This window comes from Sapajus apella, unplaced genomic scaffold, assembly GCF_009761245.1.
Source record: "Sapajus apella isolate SASKATOON/1434 unplaced genomic scaffold, GSC_monkey_1.0 scaffold32, whole genome shotgun sequence".
In the NCBI taxonomy this organism is placed as follows: domain Eukaryota; kingdom Metazoa; phylum Chordata; class Mammalia; order Primates; family Cebidae; genus Sapajus; species Sapajus apella.
The window spans coordinates 4,002,173-4,025,605 of record NW_022436972.1 but is presented as its reverse complement, the minus strand read 5'-3'; the positions used below and the strand labels follow the sequence as shown (position 1 = coordinate 4,025,605).

Here is a 23,433-nt window from a genome sequence, read left to right as displayed (position 1 = left end):
AATAAACTTTATTCAGAACTTGAAATAATTTAAATAAGGCCAAAATGATTCAGATTTCAGGTGAAGGAAAATTTAAATAAAAACTGGGGTGCGGTGGCTCATACCTGTAATCCCACCACTTTGGGAGGCCAAGACAGGCAGATCACAAGGTCTGGAGATCGAGACCATCCTGGCCAATATGGTGAAACTCTGTCTCTACCAAAAATATAAAAATTAGCTGGGCATAGTGGCATGTACCTATAATCTCAACTACTTGGGAGGCTGAGGCAGGAGAACAGCTTGAATCCAGGAGGCGGAGGTTGTAGTGGCCTGAGATTGTGCCACTACACCCCAGCCTGGCAATAGAGCGAGACTCTGTCTCAAAAGAATACAAAACAAACCTGGAAGTTTGTAATTCATAGTATTATACCACTCCTAACTTTCAGACACTCATGACAGGCATTTTATATTTAGTGATATTGGGAATAGGAAGTGGTGTTGAAAATTTTGGCTTACAATTTTTTCAAATCTATTTAGAAATATATTAAAAATATTTAGCACAGTATTTTAGATTTCTGGGAATGGTTAACTTGTCACCTACTTAGTTGCTTGTTTTCAATTGTATTAATGATCATCACATTCTTTTGTAGAAATGGAATTCCATTATGAAAGATATGTAACTACTTTCCTTATTAAAAGGTATAGAATTATGTTTTTTCAAACCAATTTCTGCCCTTCTTTCTGTATTACTTGAAATAGTTCTTTGTGTTTTTGAATGTTTTAATGATTCATTTTTCATACTTTGACCTTAAGAAAACATGCACTCTATAGCAATTTATTATTTACAATTTATGAAGTCTTTAAACAGTTTCTAGCATAAAGCCTATTTTTTTTAAGGTTCGGCAGGAATTATTGGAAGAATATGAACAAGTTAAAAGTATTGTCAGCACTTTAGAAAGTTTTAAAATCGACAAGCCTCCAGATTTCTCTGTGTCCTGTCAAGATGAACCATTTAGAGATCCTGCTGTGTGGCCACCCCCTGTTCCTGCAGAACACAGGTAAATAGGGCTTTATATTCTCTTTAGGTGCTTCTAGTTAATTGATGTTCACAATGAAGCTTGCTTTGAACAAAGTATGAAAAAACATTTTGGGGGACATGTAAATTCATTATCTGTTTTTAATATTCACATTTATTATAGGTTTACAGTTTTTTATCTGATAAAGTACAGAAGTAATTGACTTGTTACATATCTTGTGCTTTTAGAATGCTTTATGACTCTAATAACAATAGAAGTCTATTGCTGGTCCTAAAATTTATCAGTTAAGAGAGGTCTTTTAGGTTTCATAATGGCAGTATCAAAATTTGAATAGTTTTGCTTTTTTGCCTGAAGAGACTGTTAACAACTTCAAATGAAGTGGTGGAGAAATTGAATTTAGCTGGTTGGGCCTCCAGCCAATTTCCAGAGTTTTAGTGTAGGAGGAACCTTACCGATAATGTTTAAGTGGCTTACTGCTTAAAGGTCAGATTCCTCAGTGTGGCATCTCCCACCAGTTTTCTCTAATCCCAGCCTGTGCATCCTTTACGGTAAACCTCTCTCTTTTTGCCTTTGTCGTCTTGTCTGTGCAGTGTCTTCTTTCTTCAAGAAATATCCGTAATCCCCATCTCTTAGCAACTCATATTCATTCAAGTCTCAATTCAACTGACTATCCCCTCTGCAGTCTTTTTTGATTTGCTCAGACATAGTAGTTTGTGCATAGTGGTTATCATGTTGCATTTATTTGTCTCTTCACAAGATTTGCAATGACAAGGACCATGGTTTTATTTACTTAAAACAAAAATTAAGTAATAAACTTCCATTGTTAACACAGGGTTTGGCACGTAGTTGGCATTTAACTAACATTAAATGAGTTAACTCCATTAGTTTCACAAGTGAGGAAACCGAAACCTGGGAGATCCTAATCACGTTAAATCAGGATGTGAATTTAGGTCTTTCTGGCTTTCTGTCCACTTTATTGTGAAGTGGTACCATGGCCAGAGTATTGCACCATAAAAAATAAGTTTTCCTTTGGTCATTAGCTGTAATCATCTGTTGAAATTTTCTAAAAACATTTTAAGAACTATGAGAACTGGTTAATTTATTTCCTTGGATTTTTTTCCATTGAATTACAGATAATTTTGTGGTTTTTCAGTTGAAAATAGTAGATGAGGATTCTTTTTTAAGGTCTACAACAATGTATTAATGTATTTTTCCTCCGATATAACCACCTTCAGGTGTTTTATACTAAGGCAACCCATGTCCCTCAAAAGGCAGTGTTTTAAGAGTCATATCATTGTTACCCTGGAAGTTCCAAGATAAATATCTATACTGAAAGAATGGCATTGTAATCTACTAGAATTTGAAATTTTCCTGTATGTATGTATGTATAATGAAATACCTTGTTTTTTACTGAAAGTCATTAATTCTAAAATATACTTCTAGTTTAAAGCTAAGAGCTGACAATACCTTCAAATATAGGAATATATGCTAGAGCACCATGATGGATTTCAACCAGCATTGTCCACAGCTAATAACCAATATTGATGGCTCAAACTGAATAAAAATTTGTAGATGACATTTTCCCATTGATGACTGCTAATCTCCAAACATTACTAAAATAACACTAGTCTAGTTTTTTTTCTTCTCTTTTTTCTTTCTGAACTATTCATAACATAGATCTAACTTATTCTTGTACTTGTTTTTAAATCCTTTTTCTAAATGAAAGTGAAAGATGAATGGACCAGAATGTATTTCACTGATTCTCCTTTCTCTGTACTAAATTTAAAAAAAAGTTTTATTTGTTCATAGCCATTGTATGTGTTTGTGTTTTTTTTTTTTCTTTGTGTATCAGAAACCCTGAATAAAAGCAAATCTCAGATTGCATATTGTCTGGAAAAAAGATTTTCATTCCTATGTATATCATTAACAACAATAAGAAAATACTCTACAAGGTTCTACTAGAGAAGGAAGTATAATACATTGAGTAATAGCATGGGATTAATAGTTTAAAACTTTATGAATAAATTTTTATGTAAGCAAAAACAGTGGGTCCTTCATCAATTAACAGTGTAAAGCAAATGTTAATGAACTAACTCTTACGCTGCTTCATGGCACAGAATGTATGCAAGGGCTGATAAAATAAATATTCAGATTGCAAATTTAGACTTAAAGGTTATAGAAGGTTACAGTTGTATAATATTTTTCTTGTTTCATAAACTTTTTTTCTTCTCCAGGTCGTGTAAAACAAATATAATAAGATTTTTACCTCGTGATAGTGAATGGTAGATATAGTCATTGGATATCCTTGGTTTAATGAAAAGACATTTGACTTGAGTTGATGAGATTGTCATTTCTGCTTCTGAAATCTACTTGCTTTGTGACCTTGAGCAAGCGATTTAACCTCTCTAAACATTAGTCTCACTATCTGTAAAATGGGGATCTCTACTTCATGGAATTGAATAAAAAAAATTAAGACAGTAACTGGCATGTTATAAATAATTAAAATTAATGGTCATCTCTGAAATAAAGGAATACAACATTCTTTTAGAGAAATATCAAGAATAACAATTAAAAATGATAGCCTCAGTCATAAAACACAAGTCGTTTTTTTCCCCTTGCAGATTCTACTAATTCTTTAGTTTCCTGAAACATTTCAATAACTATGACAGAGTGGATGTGGCTTTTTAAATGTCCAAGTCATAAGCAGTTGGTGATTATCTTTACGGAAAGAATGGTAGCTAATAATTATTAATCACTTACTGTATATGTTATAAGCATTATTTTATTTAAAACCCAAGTGATCCCAAGAAGTTTAGGTCCTGTTATTGTGTATCCATATTATCATTGCTTATTTATTATTATGAACCCCATTTACAGTGATGAAACTGAAGCTTATAGTTTGTAATTTCTCCAAAGTCATCTGAATAAGAAAGTGGCAGAGCCAGGATTTGAAACCAGATCTCTTCATATTCAGGAGTCTTATTTGTATACACTCTGCTATATTACTTTTATATATATACTCAGCGGGTATATTATTGGTATATTTTGATACACATTTGTATATCCTGGTATTATCTACTTGTTAACATTCTTAGCAGTGGTGGGAGAATAAAGAAACTGAAAATGCTTAATGAAATATTGATATTTTAAGGGTAACTAAAAAGAACTTTCCATGTGAGCACCACACTGAAATTACAATTTAAGTCAATAGGAAAATATAATATTTATTTTATCTTGTTTAGTTTTTTCTTTTCTTTTCTTTTTTTTTTTTTTTTTTTTTTTTTTTTTTACCATCTGTCACCTTGTAATTTACCTTGTTTTATGCAAAGCATTTCAGTGATGTCTCTGGTGTGTTTGGCATTAGCCACTAATTTGGTAGCCCTGTTTATGGTTCTGTTCTTTTCACTTCGTTAACACACACTTCTCCATCCCTATTGGTGCATACCAAGGTAATCTGTGTACTGTGGTTTTTCCATCAGTGGTTTTGCCACATTGTTTGAAGTTCTACTTCTGTGTCATGCATCTGCTGAGTTTAATCGTAATTAAATTTTAAATCACCAGCAGCTGCTTGGATACATCAAGATAATAGTTTAAAATTTTGATTCATTGCCTTAAATGTGAGGAAACTGGGCTACAGAAAGTTGGATCGTGATGATAGGTATTGGCAATTTTAGAATTAAACTCCAAAGATATGAAGTCTCTAGCTCATTCTTAGTGTTCTAAGTTAAAATGTTTCTTGTATTAATGAAATGGTTTTATAATAGTTTATATGTAGGCTTATTAACTACATTTTCTTTAATGAGTTGGTTTCTTCCAGTGATAACCTGAAGCCATGACACTAGTATTTTCTATATTGCAGTAGTATTAACATGGTGTATATTCAATAAGCTATTCTTTATTTAGCTTAAAAAATAAATGTGGTAGGTCCTTTTTTCCCCCAGCTTCATTGAGATGTAACTGACAATTAAAAATTATACATATTTAAGGTACACAGGTAGATTATTTGATATATATGTATTTTAAAATATCACAATAAGCTAAGTAGCATATCCATTACCTCATGTAGTTTATCATTTTTTTCTTTTTTCTTTTTCATTTTGTGGTGAGAACACTTAAGATCTACCCTTTTAGCAGACTGAAGTATACAGTGTTGTTAACTATAGTCACCTTGTACATCAGATATCCAGAACTTACCCTTCATGACTGAAACTATGTACCCTTTGACCAATATAACCCCATTTTCTTCTCCTGTAGCCCCTGCTAATCACAACTCTACTCTCTTTCTATGAATTTGACTCTTTTAGATTCCACATTTAAGTGAGTAATATGGTTTGATGTTTGTCCCATTCAAATCTCACGTTGGAGATGGGGCCTACTGGGAGATACAGGGTCATGGGGCAGATTCCTCATGAATGACTTAGTGCCATTTCCTTGATAATGAATGAATTCTTGTGCAGTTCACATGAGATCTGATTGTTTAAAAGGGTGTAGCACTGCCCCCCACAACTCCTCTTGCTCACTCTTTTGCTATGTGATATGCTGGCTTACTGGCTTCCCCCTTTGCCTTCTGCCATAATCGTAAGCTTCCTGAGATTTCACCATAAGCTGAGCAGATGTTGGTGTCATGCTTGTTCAGCCTGCAGAATCATGAGCTACGTAAACCTCTTTTTATAAATTATCCAACCTCAGGTATTTCTTTATAGCAATGCAAAAAAGAAAAAACAAACAAAAACAAACATACTAACACAGTCAGATCATGTACTATTTGTCTTTCTGCATCTGGCTTATTTCACCTGTCACAAGGAAATGGTAGAATTTCCTTCTCTTTAAGGCTGAATAATATTCCTTGGGGGGTGTGAGTGTGTGTGTGTGTGTGTGTGTGTGTGTACGTATGTCCGTACATACAGTACGTACATACACACCCTGCCCACAACATATATGCACACCACATTTTCTTTATCCATTCATCTGTCAATGGATGTTTAGTTTGTTTCCATGTCTTGACTATTACCACTAATGCTGAAATGAACATGAGAGTGCAGAGATCTGACATACGGATTTTATTTGGATGTATGCTCTGAAGTGAGATTGCTAGATCATAAGGTAGTTCTGTTTAATTTTTTGAGGACTCTCCATGTTGTTCTTTATAATGCCTATATAGTACCAATTCCAAGTGGTAGGTCTTTCAAAGTTACATCTTTTGGAAGAGGTAGCAGTAAGAAATAGGACACGCAAACCTGAAATTAATCATTTTACTTCTTCTTTATAGGTGCACTAAAACTCTAATAGGCCTTTTAATGCTATTTCATCAAGAACCAAGAAGAATGGTATAATGTGTTTCTGTATACATATAGATAGGAAGATTGATTTTTTTGATCAATTTAGGGCTATTCTGTAGAATTTCAGCAAAGAGTAAATCCTTACTGACTTGGAATTAAAGTTGTTGTCTTATGTTTCTTTGGGTACTCAGAGAGATTAAGTAACTGGCAGTATTTTTCATCCCAATTTGCAGTGAAAAACATCAATTAAGGTCAAAGTCAAGCACTGATAGAGAATAAACTATCATTCATGCATTACAGGTATTTCACCCAGGCTCTGGCTCAGTTATTTTCCTGTGATTAGAAGGTTGGGGAGCAAGTTTTTGTATCAGTTCCACTACTGATTGAGTGATCTACAAGTTCCTTTCTCTATACCCCATTTTCCCTTCTGTAAAATGTTTATTGAAATGAGATTGCTTTGTAGGATGCTGGCATCTAATATATGTATAGTACTGTTCCTGATGCTGTCCCACATGTGGTGGATGCAGAAACAGACATGTTCCCTGCTCTCTTAGGCTTATGATTTTGTAGATGGTGTGAGTCATTACTGAGGAAGAATGGACTGGATTTGGTGATTAATGAGATATAGAGAATGAAAGAAAAATTGGAGCAGATAATATCTAAATCAAGCTGTTGAATAAGGGTTAGAAATGAGAGCCAGACTCTGAGAGAGATTGGGGTTAATGTAGTTATTTCAGCATCATCACAACTAATGACAAAGAAATTTTAAGGCCATTCTTTATATGATGGAATAGGTTATTTGCCTAATACTATTGCAGATTGAGATTATAGTCATTTTCTTAAAATTCTGGAGTTATATTATCTTCTAAAATTCTGTTTCTGGAGTATGGGATGGACTCTATTTTTAGACTGAGTAGAATGTAGGTAGCAGGGCTGATTAAACACGCTAATAACTGACATTTGGTGAGTTCTTAACTGTGAACCAGGTATTGTGCTTTTATGTGGTTTATTTCTTTTTAAATCTTCATAACCAACCTTAAAATAGGTACTATTATTATCATCCCTGTTTTTTAGAAGAAGACATTGAGGCTTAATTAAAGATTCTAATTTACTTTATCAAATGCATCTAGGTCAGATAGGATAAGAATTGAGAATTGGCATGGATTTAGCAGCAGGAGCTCACTGGTGGCCTTGATGCACAGTTTTGGTGGAATGGTAGAGAATGATGGAGTGGTTCAGAGAATACAAAGAGAGGAGCAGAAGATGAGAGTATGTACAATTCTCTCAATGAGTCTTGCTAAAAAAAGGGAGCCAGGAGAGTGAGTGCTAGTTGGGGAAGACAAGTAGTTAAGGTTTGTTGTTTTAGAGAGAAAGGAATAGCAGGATGTTTGTATGCTGATGGGAATGCTGCAGTAGAAAGAGGAAAATTGATGATCCATGGGCAATGTCCTTGAGGTGACAAAAGGAGATGGGATCTAATGCACATGTCGAGGGAGTGCATGGACAACTGGCTCAGAGTCACAGCAGGGAGGCATTGGTTGTAAGGGTGTGGTTGCAGAGAGGTGGGCAGATAGAGAGGTCAGCGCTTGTGCAATCATTTCAGCAAGGAGAAAAATGCAAGCAAGACTGAGATTGAGAACAGAGGAAGCACATGTTTTTCAGGGTCTAAATTCTGACCTAACGTGTTCCAAGGGTAGGGGGACATTCCATTTGGTTATGTTATTTTATTGTTCCTTTTATGTAAGTCTTCTCTAGGGAGCATTTGCATTATTTTATGGCACTCAGTGGTTACTCTTAAATCTCCACTCTCCAATTCTAGGTATGTAATACAGTAAGTGCTTAAAAACTTGGTATTTCTTTTTATTAATGTTACAGAAAAGGCAACTGAAAGATAGAAATTATAATTCATTGAAGATTAAGTAAGGAACAAGATAGTGGTAAGTCAGAATGAAGCCATAACACATTACTTTTATGTTTTCGTTGAAAAAATGTTTGCCTTGCTGCATGTTAGTGACTGTCATTTCCCCTCTTCTTTGCAAACTGCTGTTGAATGTGTAGTACTCATCTGTTGTCTTTCACTGCCTCTTTTTTCTTTTTCTTTCTTTTTTTGAGATGGAGTCTTGCTCTGTCACCCAGGCTGGAGTGCAGTGGCACAATCTTGGTTCACTACAACCTCTGCCTCCCGGATTCAAGCGATTCTCCTGCCTTAGCTTCCTGAGTAGCTGGGATTACAGGCACGTACCACCACGACGGCTAATTTTTGTATTTTTAGTAGAAATGGGGTTTCACCATGTCGGTCAGGCTGGTCTCAAACTCCTGACCTCGTGATCCGCCCGCCTTGGCCTCCCAAAGTGCTGGGATTACAGATGTGAGCCATCGTGCCAGGCCCCTTTTTTCTTAAATACAAGAAATCCTGCTGCTCTCCAGTCATTGCAGTATTGGGACTGAATTCTTGAAAATACCAAGTAGCTTCCTCACTTAATAATGAATTGCCTGTTCTCTGAACTTACACTGTTTAACCTTCTTCGTAATATTTGATAATGTTGACCGTATTCTTTGGAACCCTCTTTTCCCTCTTGAGTCTTCTGTGACGTTACACAATTTTGGTTTTTTCCTCTTTTCTTTTATTCTGGCTGCAGCCTCTTTCTCCTATCTCTTCCACTTGTTGCTCCCTAGTCCTTAGCTTTGTGGACCCTATGGAGGCAAAGAGCAGTAGGAAGAAGGTCCTTACCCTCCTTTGCAGAGAACTTGACAATTCACCAGGCTGTAGGGTTTGGATCTCTGTCCCTGCTGACATCTCATGTTGAATTGTAATCCCCAGTGTTGGTGGAGGGGCCTAATGGAAGGTGATTGGATCATGGGGGCTGATTTCCCCCTTTGGTGCTGTTCTCATGATAGAATTCTCAAAAGAGCTGGTTGTTTAGAAGTGTATCGCACCTCCCCCATCTTCACCCCACCCCCACACCTCTTGCTTCTCTGGCCATGTGATGTGTCTGCTCTCCCTTCACCTTCTGCCATGATTGTAAGTTTCTTGAGGCCTCTCCAGAAGCTGAGCAGAGGCCAGCTCCCTGTACAGCCTGCTGAACTGTGAACCAATTACACCTCTTTTCTTTGTAAATTACCCAGTCTCAGGTATTTCTTTATAATCGTGCAAGAACAGGTTCTTCTCCTAGCCCTACCACATAGCTTCTCTGAGGACAAATCATTCAACCTGTCCCTCATTTTCCTCTTCTGTAAGTTGGGGATCAATATGAAAATTACTTCATAGGGTTATTTTGAGAGTTAAGTGATTTAACCCATGTCAAGCATGAAGTACATCTGCACACATAGGAAGAGCTCAAGATACGTTTGCCATTTTTATTGCCCATCCCTTACTTCCACCCTACTTGATGTTCACATGGCAAATGCCCTCACCTCATTTGTTCAAATGTCATGTAGAGAGTCCTACCCTGACCACCCTATTTAAAATATGTACCCCTTCACTTGTCACCACTCTTGTTCCCTTATTCGGCTTCATTTTTCTCTATAGTACTCATTGCCACCTGATAATATATTGTATTACATTATATTATCCCACCATATTATATTAAATTAATTATGTGCGTCTTCCTGTCCCTGCTAGATTGTAAGCTTTGTAAGGTGAGGGCCTTTTATTTGTTCACTGCTTTACCCCCAGCACCAAGAATATTGCCTGCCACAGTGTATGTATTCAATAAATACTTGTTGAAAGAATGAGTAAATAAAATGCTTATTTAGGTTTATTCGTGTGTTTGCCAGTGGTTAGGTTTACTATTTCTTGCATTTGACTATTTCTAAATTTAGTTTCATCTTTGCTGAAGAATATTTAGCAGTTTTTACAGCCAAGGTCTCTATTAGTGGTAAACTTAACAGTTCTTTTCTCAAAATATCTGTATTTTCCTGTCGCTCTTATGTGATATTTTAGTATAAAATACTAGTTTTGTAGTTAATCTCTATACTTTGAAGATGACATTTGTGAAAGTATTTTGTCTTCTGGCTTGTATTATCAACTCTGTTTGTTGTTTGTTTATAGGTAACATTTTTTTCTCATTGGTTTTAAGATTTTTTCTTTGTGTTAAACAGTGTCACTATGAATTATTTAAGTGTCAATTTATTTTTTTACACTAAAGACTTGTACATCTTTTGCTTGAAAATTTTTAAATGCTTCTAATCATATAAAAATACTTATACTTATTTTGTCTGTAACTGGCAGCTCTCTTATCAGAGTCATTGAGAGTCATCTTGCTTTTTGTTTTTTCTGGTGAGCCTTTTTTGTGGTAAAGTTGAGAATGTTTCTTCAAGGTTTTAATGAGTCATTTCAATATGTGGCTTGTTTTGAAGAAGGTGTCACTCCTGAGACTTCTGTGCTTGCTTCAGCCAGGTGCCTTAGGGATGTGCCTTAGGCATGCTTTTATGTCCACATTCTATGCTTAAGGTAGTATAAAATTCAGTCCCAAATCACATGAGGATGGGCCCTTTTCTGCTATATCTAGGGGGCGCTTTTGCTTCACTCTACAAATGTAGAACGTAGATCCAAATAGAAAAGTGTACTTATTTCTTCTGTCTTTAAAATTCTACCCTTTTTACGAAGGTGGTTGTCCTTTGAGGATCCTGGCTTTATGTGGTAGTCTCAACTTCTTTGATTTGTGTGGGCCTACGGCCCTGTATCAGATCTCACTTGTGATCAATAAATCTCAAGCCCTCATATGTCCGAGGTCCCAAACACTGAAGGACTGCCATGTTTTCAGCTCATGTGCTTACATGTCTCTCTGTCTTTTTTGTCTATTAGGTATTTCACTTATCTTACAGTAAGACCAGCTGTGTATATAAAAGGATATTGATTACATTTTACCTAGAATTCCTACATGTTTTATTGTGGAAAGGTTTTCAGCTTATTTGTTTTTGTTGTCACTGCATGTTATTTTTGTAGTTCTGTTATCAATTCTTGAGAGGCTTGTCTTAACAGTTTGCTGTTTTTTTGTGACTTGTTTATATTTGAGTTGAGGACTCTTCTTCACCAAGGCTTTAGTTACAGGGTTTATGTGGACAGAAAGAGATGTCTAGTATAATTGTAAAATATGTATGTATATTCAGCTAAATTATAGGCTTAGTGAGTGCTGGTAGTATGTCACATGCTTCTGGTATCCACTTCATTTTATAAATCAGCAGAATAATCTCAGAAGTTGACAATAAACTGGACGAAGACCTGTGAGAATTTATCTAAAGTTCAACTGATATTATTTTCTGTAGAGTGGAGGTTGTATAGTCCTGATAATATGAAAAAATACCATCGTTCGTCAAGTTTTAAAGTCTTTAGAGTTAGGCAAAAAATAAATATCTTAGGTTTTTCAAGTTCAAAGATTTTTAGAATTTAATGGTAAAGACAAGGACCTATCTGTAGAGCCAAAGAAAAGCAAGATACAAGCAGTGATTAACTTGCCTGGGAGTGATGGAATTCCATCATTAGTGAAAGGTTTAGTAGTTTTCACACCGCTTGCCCCACTCTTGAAATGACTGAATGAATGGCTTAGCAACTTTAAATAAGATTTCATATGGCTCCTAAGAAACACTGACAAGAATCCACGAAATATTCCAGCTTAAGTAACTGTTATGGGTAACATCAAAATGCTGAGAATCCAACCCCCAACATATTAAGTGGGATTGTATAATATTTGTTGTGAGAAATATATCTGTAGCTTCAGATCTTAAACCATCTGAAATTTCTGGTTTACTACTACCTTGGTTAAGTTGGATGGTAAGTGTCGTCTTTAGTAGTTAAGCAGATCTTTTAACTCCAGGTAGATTTAAAATTAAGACTAGACATGTCTAAGAGGATAAAAACTATAGTAATAATATTTTTCTGTTAAAGAATATGTGTATATTTGCATATTTATTTTTATGTACTTGGAATATTTAAGAAAATAGGCCAATGAGAGTGACATGCATACAATTCCACTTTAAATGTATTATGGACTAATTTAGACTTGTGATTTTTTTCATACATGAAAATTTATGTTAAGTACTTTATTGGAACTCTTAGGAGAAATTTAATATTATCTTATTTGTAAACAATTTATTATAAGTTTATAAAAGTAATTATATGTAAATTATGCTTACTAAGTAAGATAAGAACTAAGAAGAAAATACATTAAATTTATAAATTTGGTTAAAAAATTCTGGTGGCATTTTATTAACCAGGTTTGTAACTGGGACCAAGCATTATTTTAAAATCTCTTAAAAGCAGGCCAGGTGCAATGGCTCACATCTGTAATTCCAGCACTTTGGGAGGCTGAGGTGGGCAGATCACTTGAGGACAGGAGTTCAAGAGTAGCCTGGTCAACATGGTGAAATCTGTCTCCACAAAAAATACAAAAATTAGCTGGGCATGGTGGTACATTCCTGTAATCTCAGCTGAGGCAAGAGAATCGCTTGAACCTGGGAAGTGGAGGTTGCAGTGAGCCAGGATTGTGCTGCTGCACTCCAGCCTGGGTGGCAGAGTGAGTGAGACTTTGTTTTTTGTTTTTGTTTTTTAAGAAAAGAAAAATTTCTTAAAAGTAACTTCTAAAATCTGCCCAGGCATGTACATAGAAAAAAAATTGTAGCTGAATCTAAAAGCTTTAAGGAAAAGCTGATTTTTTGCATTTTTAAATTTAATAAATTGAATATTTTAAAAATCAAAGTAAGCCTCTGAGAGTGTTTTCTGCACAAAAAGTACCCTTGAGGTTACAAAACAACTCACATCAACTCGTATTGTACCATTGTCTGTGGTGCTCAGTATATTTCTGAATGTGATTTATTTGCTTAGATAATGAGGGAAGACTTAATTCTCACTCCCCATCCCCACCTTTTTTTTCTTTGAGACGAGGCCTTGCTCTGTGGCCCAGGATGGAGTGCAGTAGCATGATCTCAACTCACTGCAACCTTCGACTCTCAGGTTCAAGTCATTCTCCTGTCTCAGCCTCCCAAGTAGCTGGGATTACAGGTGCCCACTACCATGTGTGGCTGAGTTTTGTATTTTTAGTAGAGACGGGGTTTGCCATATTGGCCCAGCTGGTCTGGAACTCCTGACCTCAAGTGATCTGCCCGCCTCAGCCTCCCAGAGTGCTGGGATTACAAGCATGAGCCACTGCACACGACCCTTAATCCAGCCTTTTACATTGTGTAGCACAGTGCTTTGTGTTCAGTAAGATTTAGCTATTTGTTGAAAGAATTAATAATATTTTAAAGATTCCTACTTAGGATATTTATTTATAATCTTCTGATAGCAAATAATTTAAAAATCCTAAAGTCCTTTTTAGAACCAGAAGTTATCCTTAAGGATTAAATCTTGGGAAATCACTTGATTTATGAAGATGCCACTGAAATTCAGTAGCAAAAGGTGGGCCTTATTAGTAAATGCTTCTGGGGTAATTCATTATCCATTTGGGTGAAAAAAAATCAAGATACTGTTCCTTCCCACCTAACATTATACAAAAATTAACTTAAAATAGATCAATACCTAAAATATTAAAAGTAATAAAGTAAAACTTCTAGAAGAAAACATGGAAGTGATATCATCATAATTTCAGGGTAGGCAAAGATTTATTAGACTGGCCACTAAACATTAATTATTAAAGGTTGATAAATTGAACTTCTAGAATTATGACCTTCTCTTTATCAAGAAAGATACCGTTAAGAGAGGTAAAATACCTTTGTAACAAATGAGCACCTGTGCATATATCCCTGAGTCTAAAAAATTGAAAATAAAATAAAATGCAAAAAAAAAAAAAAAGAGAGAAAAAAGGCAGATCACACACTGGGAGACGATATTTACAAAGCATGTATTTGACAGAGGACTTGTATGTAGACTGTATAAAGCAGTACCAATAAGAACATTTACATATAATGTTGATATTTAATACAGCTGAGAAAGAGGAAATACTGGATTTTGAAGGAAATGAGGCTGATTTGCCTGTGATAGAATAAGGCATATTTCTTCTCATTCCTATATGGAAATCTGAAATAGGAGAATTGAACACAATATAGATATTTTTGTCTGTCACCTGCAGATCTAACCAGTTATTCTCTAAATTTGAAGTGCTATAAGCTAGTACAGTGTCATTCTGTTCGATCATTAGGGCAGAGGTGAATGATGCTATGCAACCCTACTAAAGTCTCTTTTTAAAGAGACACTGGTAAAAGAAGGCTTGAGATCTTTATTGTTTACACAGCCTGGAAGCTGTCATTGAGTCCTTAAATTGAAGCATGACATTGTGCAGTGATGCGCTAGTGGACAAAGAAGTACAGAACAGAATCAAGGATGTCCTTTGGGGAGCCCACAGAGTCTGTTACAAATGTAATATCCAGTTGCAGTGAGATGGAACTGAAGACTGACAAAGCAGAGGCACACTTCTGTGAGACAGGAGCCTTGCCACAGATGACACATCTGGCTTCTTGAACAGTTTCACTCAGACTGTTTAGGAGCCCATCAGAATATTGAGTGGCAAGACAAGGTCAGTAATGGCAGACAGTCAGAATGTAGCCTCTGTAAGAGCTTTGAAACAATTCTTCTACAATACAGCTTTACCCAGTGGGATGTGTGTACAGAATGGACTACAGCAGAACTCCTAGGTGGCCGTTGAATCGCAAGCTGAGGTGGGGAAGGCACAAGCTGAGGCGGCAGAAGGAATGTTGTCTGAGACCCGCTGTAGTGTACCCTAAGCAGTGAGTCCAGAGGAGCAAGCTTAGCTGCGGGCGAGCAGTGCAGCTGGGAGGGATGGCTTGTTATTGGTGAGTGGAGGCTGTGGCTAGCTGTTTAGTCTAAAAACCAGATCACAAAGAAAACGGACTATTTAAAAAGCAGGTGAAGCTGCTTACAAAAAGACAAACTTGATGCACATTCTGTGTGGAAAAGATTGTTGGTCTTATTTTACTGTCTTCGGCCATACCCATAAATCTGATTCAGGAAAGATATTTATATATACACAAATGCATACAAATAAAAGTAAAATTGTACTTTATTACTTTCCACCCCTTCATCAAACCAAAAAAAAAAAAAAAAGAAAGTTAGGTAAACAGTGGTCACATTGAAATACTAGAAATAGAGCAATTTAACAATTAAAATTTTTTATTCTTTACCAGACTCATCACATTTTTATTTTATAGGCAGAATGCTTAAAAGACTACTAATGTCCTAAAGACAATAATGTAATAATACTTCAAATTTCAAAATGTCTCATAGCCATTGCTATGCACTATTTTGTAGTTCCTTTTCTATGGATTTCTTTCACAAGATTGCTTATTTGTGTTTGTCTCCTCTTAGGGCCAGTGAGGTAGAGGCCATATACCACCTAATGGGTGGTCAGTAAATACTTGTTTAACTGGACTGAACTGCAAAAATTGAGATGTCAGTGTATGGTAACCTCATAGATAGACAGATAGTTTTCACCAGCCTTTCTTTTCCTTAGCAATTCATGATGTAGTCTTATTCCAGTGTCTAAATATGCTGTATCAGACTCGAAACATGTTAACACATTTTCTTTTTCTTTTTCTGACCCTTTTGGCCTTTAGTTTGCAACCTTCATGGCTTTTCATTCATTTTCCATTCTTTGAGTTATGCATATATGTCACCTTTTCTGATGCAAGGAATGAAACTCCATGATGAGTTAGGCGAATTAAAAGTGTGAGGCTGGAAAAGGGATAATAATAGATATGGCATGTGGTTAAAAATGGAATACACATATGGGATCTGAAGGGCTATAGATACATACATAGTTATAGGGAAGGAAAAGGTAGGAAAATAGAGGTAGAGACATTTCAAGAGAGAACTAAGATTAAACACGAAGTGATAGAGTCCCTTACCCAAGAACCAAAAAGAGACAAAAACTGTGTTGAGACACCTCAAAACTTACTGTTTGAAGGAGACAAGTTCCACAGCAGATGAAACAAAATATGCTATTTTGAATGCACACTTTTATGTATTTATCAAACATTTTTATCACATCTTGAGGACTATAATTTGAATGATTCTGTGGTTTGTGACAGTCTCAAAACATGAATATTTTTACACATAAATTACTTTAAGAAGATTTCATTGTTAGCTCTGCTATTTGTAATTTGATGAATGAAATGTTTAATTTTCCATTATAGAAGCAGAGAAAATCATCTTGGTTGTAAAACAAATTAATAAACTGTACAAACAGACATTTTAGAGTTCCTATTCTTTCAGCTTTTAATGCTTTTTTTTTCCAAAAAAAGTCACTTATTCTTGGTTTAGGACAGTAATGAATAAAATTACTGTCTTTCCATTATGCTGTTAAGATTATTAGATGGGGATAGTCTGTGTTGCCCTCTGTTGGTGATTAATAGTTACTTTTGACAGATTAATTGCTGTATGTGTCATGTGTGTGTATTTAATAATTGTATCAGCTAGTATGTTTTAGAAAAAAGAATTTGGGAAAACCAGCCTAATAGTTGTGGCCATGAATTGTCCAAAGGTGAAAAAAATTAGATTTCGGGCTTCTTGATTTAACAATTTTATTGACTAGGGTAGTATTGAGATACTTTTACCTTTGATTAATTTTAATTTTATTTTTTTATATTTTTTTTTTGTCAGAGCTCCACCTCAGATCAGGCGTGCCAATCGAGAAGTAAGACCTCTGAGGAAAGAAATGGCAGGAGTAGGAGCCCGGGGACCTGTAGGCCGAGCACATCCTATATCAAAGAGTGAAAAACCTTCTACAAGTAGGGACAAGGATTATAGAGCAAGAGGGAAAGATGACAAGGCAAGACGCTGTCTTTCTGTAGTTCACTCACTTGAAGCCCATGACTTTTGGTGGATATTATGATTTTTGTTGGCTTTTCAGGATACCCTGATTTTGACGCGGAAGAGTTAGAAAAAAATTTCATTCAAAACCTAAGTAGTCTTTGTATTTTGAAGGCCATGTTGCGATGCAAATTACCTCAGAGGAGTGATAAATATATATATACACATACGTGTATAAAAATATTTAGTGAAATGGATCCCTTGTAAGAGAAAAATAAGGCTTTAAAACTTTTTTGAAAAATATTTTAATAAGTATTCTGAGTAGAAATGAGCAATAAATGAAAACAGTTACGGGGAAAGACTTGTAAGAAACTACATATATATATGTTTACAGAATAAAATGAGGACATGAATTACTATGCTAAAAATAAGTATCTTTGATTTATCTGTAGATTATAATAGAACAAGATTTTTTTTTTTGCTTGAGAAAATTTGCCTTGCTTAGGGTTCATTATGCACATTTACTTATTTAGGAAATTGATTGGTGAATAACCATAGTGCTGGGTAGAAATTATGTACTTCCCTTAAAACGGACTTAGGACAGTGGGTCGAAGATATTCTTACTAAGGAGGTAGCCAGGATGATCTGATGTGCCTCTTAAGCCTTTATTTTATTAAAAAGACAAAAATTTTTAAGTGATAGTATTTCCTGTTTTCATTGTGATGTCATAAATAAATGATAATGTAATTGAATTGCCACAAAGAAGTTTTATTTTACTAGTTAGAGATTCAGGATCTGTCATCACATTGAGGCCGTGATGTGTATAATAAAGATATATCTAATAACAAGTGGTTATCCTTCAAAACTATATTTGAATATTTTTATTACATGTAATTTTGATCTGTAGATAAGGACACTAGACCAACTTCCTAGGTCTTATATCCATAATACATGGACCATGGTACAATAAAATTGATGTTTTCTGAGTATTTCTGAGATAGTTCAAAGACTTTTACCTGCCTGCCTCAATGTTACACTGAAAATGAATTACATTTTTTTAATATTTGTAATTTGTGGGAGAGCTTTTATGCTGTGAAACTGCAAGTGATTCTGTTTCAGATCCTTTTTGTGATTACTGAAGGGTAGTAATAAATACATTAACTTTTCAAATTTGTTCCCTCCCATTATCAAAAGCCACATAAGTGGATACTTGAAATTCTGTATCTTAAATATCATTTTTGTTTCTTTTCTTCATTTTATGCAGCTAATGTTGGTTTGCATTACACAGAATAAAGTAGGGGCTGAAATCCAACCCCCACTTTGCTAGTAGCTTTTAGATAAACCTTTAGAACAGGGTGAGCAACTTTCTGTCTTGAGTTTACATAAGAGAGGAACCATGGTCATGGTTTACTGGATGCTGCTTTGCTAGGCACTGTTCAAAGTGATTAAACAGTAATTCATGAAATAATCCCGGGAAGTAGGTGTCTTACTATCCCCACCTTACGAGGAAGAAACTGTGGTACAGAGAGCTAAAACTTGCCAAGGTCTTACAGTAAGAGATGGAGACTGGAAGAATGGAATTTGTGAAGTCACATATCTTTTTCTTGTTTACCTTAAGATTTTTCATATTATGTAGTATCCCTGCCTACTGAGCTAGATGAAAAGTCTGGTTTGGATTTACCAGAAGAAATCCAGAACAATTAAATGTGGGTTTTTAAATGTGACTGTTAAGCAAAGAACAAAATAAGCAGCATTTTTTGAATGTCAATTACATTTTTTCTGGAATTTATAAATTGTCTTTCATTTATAATGTTTTCAAATGATTTCCTAAATCTTAGTTATTTTTTATTATTTTTATTGTACTTTAGGTTCTGGGGTACATGTGCAGATCATGTAGCAATGTGGTTTGCTGCCTCCATCCGCCTGTCACCTATATGTGGCATTTCTCCCCATGTTATCCCTCCCCAACCTCCCTACCCGCTGCTGTCCCTCCCCTAAACCCCCTCAACAGACCCCAGTATGTGATGCTCCCCTCCCTGTGTCCATGTGTTCCCATTGTTCAGCACCTGCCTATCAGCGAGAACATGTGGTATTTGATTTTCTGTTCTTGTATCAGTTTGCTGAGAATGTTGGTTTACAGATTCATCCATGTCCCTACAAGGACACAAACTCATTGTTTTTTATGGCTGCATAGAATTCCATGGTGTATATGTGCCACATTTTCCTTGTCCAGTCTATCATCGATGGGCATTTGGGTTGGTTCCAGGTCTTTGCTATTGTAAACAGTGCCGCAATGAACATATGTGTACATGTGTCTTTATAATAGAATGATTTCTAATCCTTTGGATATATACCCAGTAATGGGATTGCTGGGTCAAATGGAATTTCTGTTTCTAGGTCCTTGAGCTTCACTGTCTTCCACAATGGTTGAACTAATTTACACTCCCACCAACAGTGTAAAAGTATTCCTATTTCTCCATATCCTCTCCAGCATCTGTTGTCTCCAGATTTTTTAATGATCTCCATTCTAACTGGTGTGAGATGGTATCTCAATGTGGTTTTGATTTGCATTTCTCTAATGACCAGTGATGATGAGCATTTTTTCATATGTTTGTTGGCCTCAAATATGTCTTCTTTAGAAAAGTGTCTGTTCATGTCCTTTGCCCACTTTTGAATGGGTTTGTTTGTTTTTTTCTTGTAAATCTGTTTTAGTTCTTTGTAGATTCTGGATATCAGCCCTTTGTCAGATGGATAGATGGTAAAAATTTTTTCTCATTCTGTTGGTTGCTGGTTCGCTCTAATGATTGTTTCTTTTGCTGTACAGAAGCTCTGGAATTTAATTAGATCCCATTTGTCTATTTTGGCTTTTGTTGCCAATGCTTTTCGTGTTTTAGTAATGAAGTCCTTGCCTATGCCTATGTCCTGAATGGTTTTGCCTATGTTTTCTGCCAGGGTTTTTATGGTGTTAGGTCTTATGTTTAAGTCTTTAATCCATCTGGAGTTAATTTTAGTATAAGGTGTCAGGAAGGGGTCCAGTTTCTGCTTTCTGCACATGGGTAGCCACTTATCCCAACACTATTTATTAAACAGGGAATCCTTTCCCCATTGCTTGTTTTTGTCAGGTTTGTCAAAGATCAGATGGTTGTAGATGTGTGGCGTTGCCTCTGAGGCCTCTGTTCTGTTCCATTGGTTTATATCTCTGTTTTCGTACCAGTACCATGCTGTTTTGATTACTATAGCCTTGTAGTATAATTTGAAGTCAGGTAGCGTGATGCTTCCAGCTTTGTTCTTTTTGCTTATGATTGTCTTGGCTATACAGGCTCTCTTTCAGTTACATATGAAGTTTAAGGTAGTTTTTTTCAGTTTTGTGAAGAGAGACATGGGTACCTTGATAGGGATAGCATTGAATCTATACGTTACTTTGGGCAGTATGGCCATTTTCACAATATTGATTCTTCTTAAACATGAGCATGGAATATTTTTCTTCTGTTTGTGTCCTCTCTTATTTCCTTGAGCAGTGGTTCACAGTTCTTGAAGAGGTCCTTTACATCCTTTGTTAGTTGTATTCCTAGATATTTTATTCTCTTCGTAGCAGTTGTGAATGGGAGTTCGCTCTTGATTTGGTTCTCTTTTAGTCTGTTATTGGTGTATAGGAATGCTTGTGATTTCTGCACATTGATTTTGTATCCTGAGACTGCTGAAGTTGCTTATCAGTTTAAGGAGATTTTGGGCTGAGACGATGGGGTCTTCTAAATATACAATCATATCGTCTGCAAATAGAGAAAATTTGACTTCCTCTTTTCTTAATTGAATACCCTTAATTTCTTTTTCTTGCCTGATTGCTCTGGCTAGAACTTCCAGTACTATATTGAATAGGAGTGGTGAGAGAGGGCATCCTTGTCTAGTGCCACATTTCAAAGGGAATGCTTCCAGTTTTTGCCCATTCAGTATGACATTGGCTATGGGTTTGTCGTAAATAGCTTTTATTATTTTGAGATACGTTCCATCAATACCTAGTTTATTGAGAGTTTTTAGCATAAAGGGCTGTTGAATTTTGTCAAAGGCCTTCTCTGCATCTATGGAGATGATCATGTGGTTTTTGTCTTTGATTCTGTTTATGGAGTGGATTACCTTTATAGACTTGCTTATGTTGAGCCAGCCTTGTATCCCCAGGATGAACCTACTTGGTCGTGATGGATAAGCTTTTTGATGTGCTGTTGCAATCTGTTCGCCAGTATTTTATTGAAGATTTTTGCACTATGTTCACCATGGATATTGGCCTGAAGTTTTCTTTTTTTGTTGAGTCTCTGCTGGATTTTGGTATTGGGATGATGTTGGTCTCATAAAATGATTTGGAAAGGATTCCTTCTTTTTGTATTGTTTGGAATTGTTTCAGAAGGAGTGGTACCAACTTCTCTTTGTATGTCTGGTAGAATTCAGCTGTGAACCCATCTGGACCTGGGCGTTTTTTGGTTGATAGGCTATTAATTGCTACCTCAACTTCAGCCCTTATTACTGGTCTATTCAGGGTTTCAACTTCTTCCTGGTTTAGGCTTGGGAGGGTGCAAGTGTCCAGGAATTTATCCTTTTCTTCCAGGTTTACAGGTTTATGTGCATAGAGTTGTTTGTAGTAATTTGTGATGGTAGTTTGTATTTCTGTGGAATCTGTGGTGATATCCCCTTTATTGTTTTGTTTTGTTTGTTTTGTTTTGTTTTTTTGCATCTATTAGATTCTTCTCTCTTTTCTTTTTTATTAATCTGGCTAGCAGTCTATTTTGTTGATCTTTTCAAAAAACCAGCTCCTGGATTTATTGATTTTTTTGAAGGGTTTTTTGTGTCTCTTAACTTCTTCAGTTCTGCTCTGATCTTAGTTATTTCTTGTCTTCTGCTAGCTTTTGAATTTTTTTGACTTTGCTCCTGTAGCTCTTTCAATTTTGATGATAGGGTGTTGGTTTTTAGATCTTTCCTTCCTTCTTATGTGGGCATTTATTGCTATAAGTTTCCCTCTAGACACTGCTTTAAATGTGTCCCCGATATTCTGGTACGTTATGTATTCATTCTCGTTGGTTTTGAAGAACATGTTTATATCTGCCTTCATTTCATTGTTTATCCAGTCAACATTCAAGAGCCAGTTGTTCAGTTTCCATGAAGTTGTGCGGTTTTGAGTTAGTTTCTTAATCCTGAGTTCTAATTTGATTGCACCATGATCTGAGAGACTGTTTGTTATGATTTCTGTTCTTTTGCATTTGCTGAGGAGTGATTTACTTCTAATTATGTGATTAGATTTTAGAGTAGGTGTGATGTGGTGCTGAGAAGAATGTATGTTCTGTGGTTTTGGAATGGAGAGTTTTGTAGATGTCTATTAAGTTTGGTTGGTCCAGATCTGAGTTCAAGTCCTGGATATCCTTGTTAATTTTCTGTCTCGTTGATCTGTCTAATATTGACAGTGGAGTGTTAAAGTCTCCCACTATTATTGTGTGGGAGTCTAAGCCTCTTTGTAGGCCGTTAAGAACTTGCTTTATGTATCTGGGTGCTCCTGTGTTGGGTGCGTATATATTTAGGATCGTTAGCTCTTCTTGTTACATTGATCCTTTTACCATTATGTAATACCCTTCTTTGTCTCTTTTGATCTTTGTTGGTTTAAAGTCTATTTTATCAGAGACTAGGATTGCAACTCCTGATTTTTTTTGCTCTTCATTTGCTTGGTAAATCTTTCTCCATCCCTTTATTTTGAGCCTATGTGTGTCCTTGCATGTGAGACAGATTTCCTGAATACAGCACACTGATGGATCTTGACTTTTTATCCAATTTGCCAGTCTGTGTCTTTTGATTGGGGCATTTAGCCCATTTATATTTAAGGTTAATATTGCTATGTGTGAATTTGATCCTGCCATTTTGGTGCTAGCTGGTTGTTTTGCCTGTTAGTTGATGCAGTTTCTTCATTGTGTCGATGGTATTTACCATTTGGTACATTTTTGGGGTGGCTGGTACTGGTTGTTCCTTTCTGTGTTTAGTGCTTTTTTCAGGAGCTCTTGTAAGGCAGGCCTAGTGGTGATGGAATCTTTCAGCAATTGCTTGTTCGTAAAGGATTTTATTTCTCCTTCGCTTATGAAGCTTAGTTTGGCTGGATATGAAATTCTAGATTGAAAGTTCTTTTCTTTAAGGATGTTGAATGTTGGCCCCCACTCTCTTCTGGCTTGTAGGGTTTCTACCAAGAGATCTGCTGTGAGTCTGATGGGCTTCCCTTTGTGGGTAACCCAGCGTTTCTCTCTGGCTGCCCTTAGCATTTTTTTCTTCATTTCAACCCTGGTGAATCTGACGATTATGTGCCTTAGGGTCGCTCTTCTTAAGGAATATCTTTGTGGTGTTCTCTGTA

At 35.9% G+C, this 23,433-nt stretch overlaps 1 protein-coding gene across 7 annotated transcripts in view; it reads left to right on the top strand.

Moving 5' to 3' along the window:
• The window catches only part of KATNAL1 (katanin catalytic subunit A1 like 1), a 96,341-nt gene that overhangs the window by 28,740 nt on the left and 44,168 nt on the right, over positions 1 to 23,433 (top strand). For 5 of the 7 annotated variants that reach the window (XM_032294404.1, XM_032294401.1, XM_032294403.1 and 2 more), the window contains exons 3-4: positions 877 to 1,037; positions 16,908 to 17,076. In XM_032294404.1, the coding sequence (XP_032150295.1) occupies positions 877 to 1,037; positions 16,908 to 17,076 (330 nt within the window). Of the gene's footprint in view, positions 1 to 876; positions 1,038 to 14,873; positions 15,017 to 16,907; positions 17,077 to 23,433 lie in introns of those variants that run through there. The other 2 variants (XM_032294406.1, XM_032294407.1) reach the window with 2 other exon arrangements.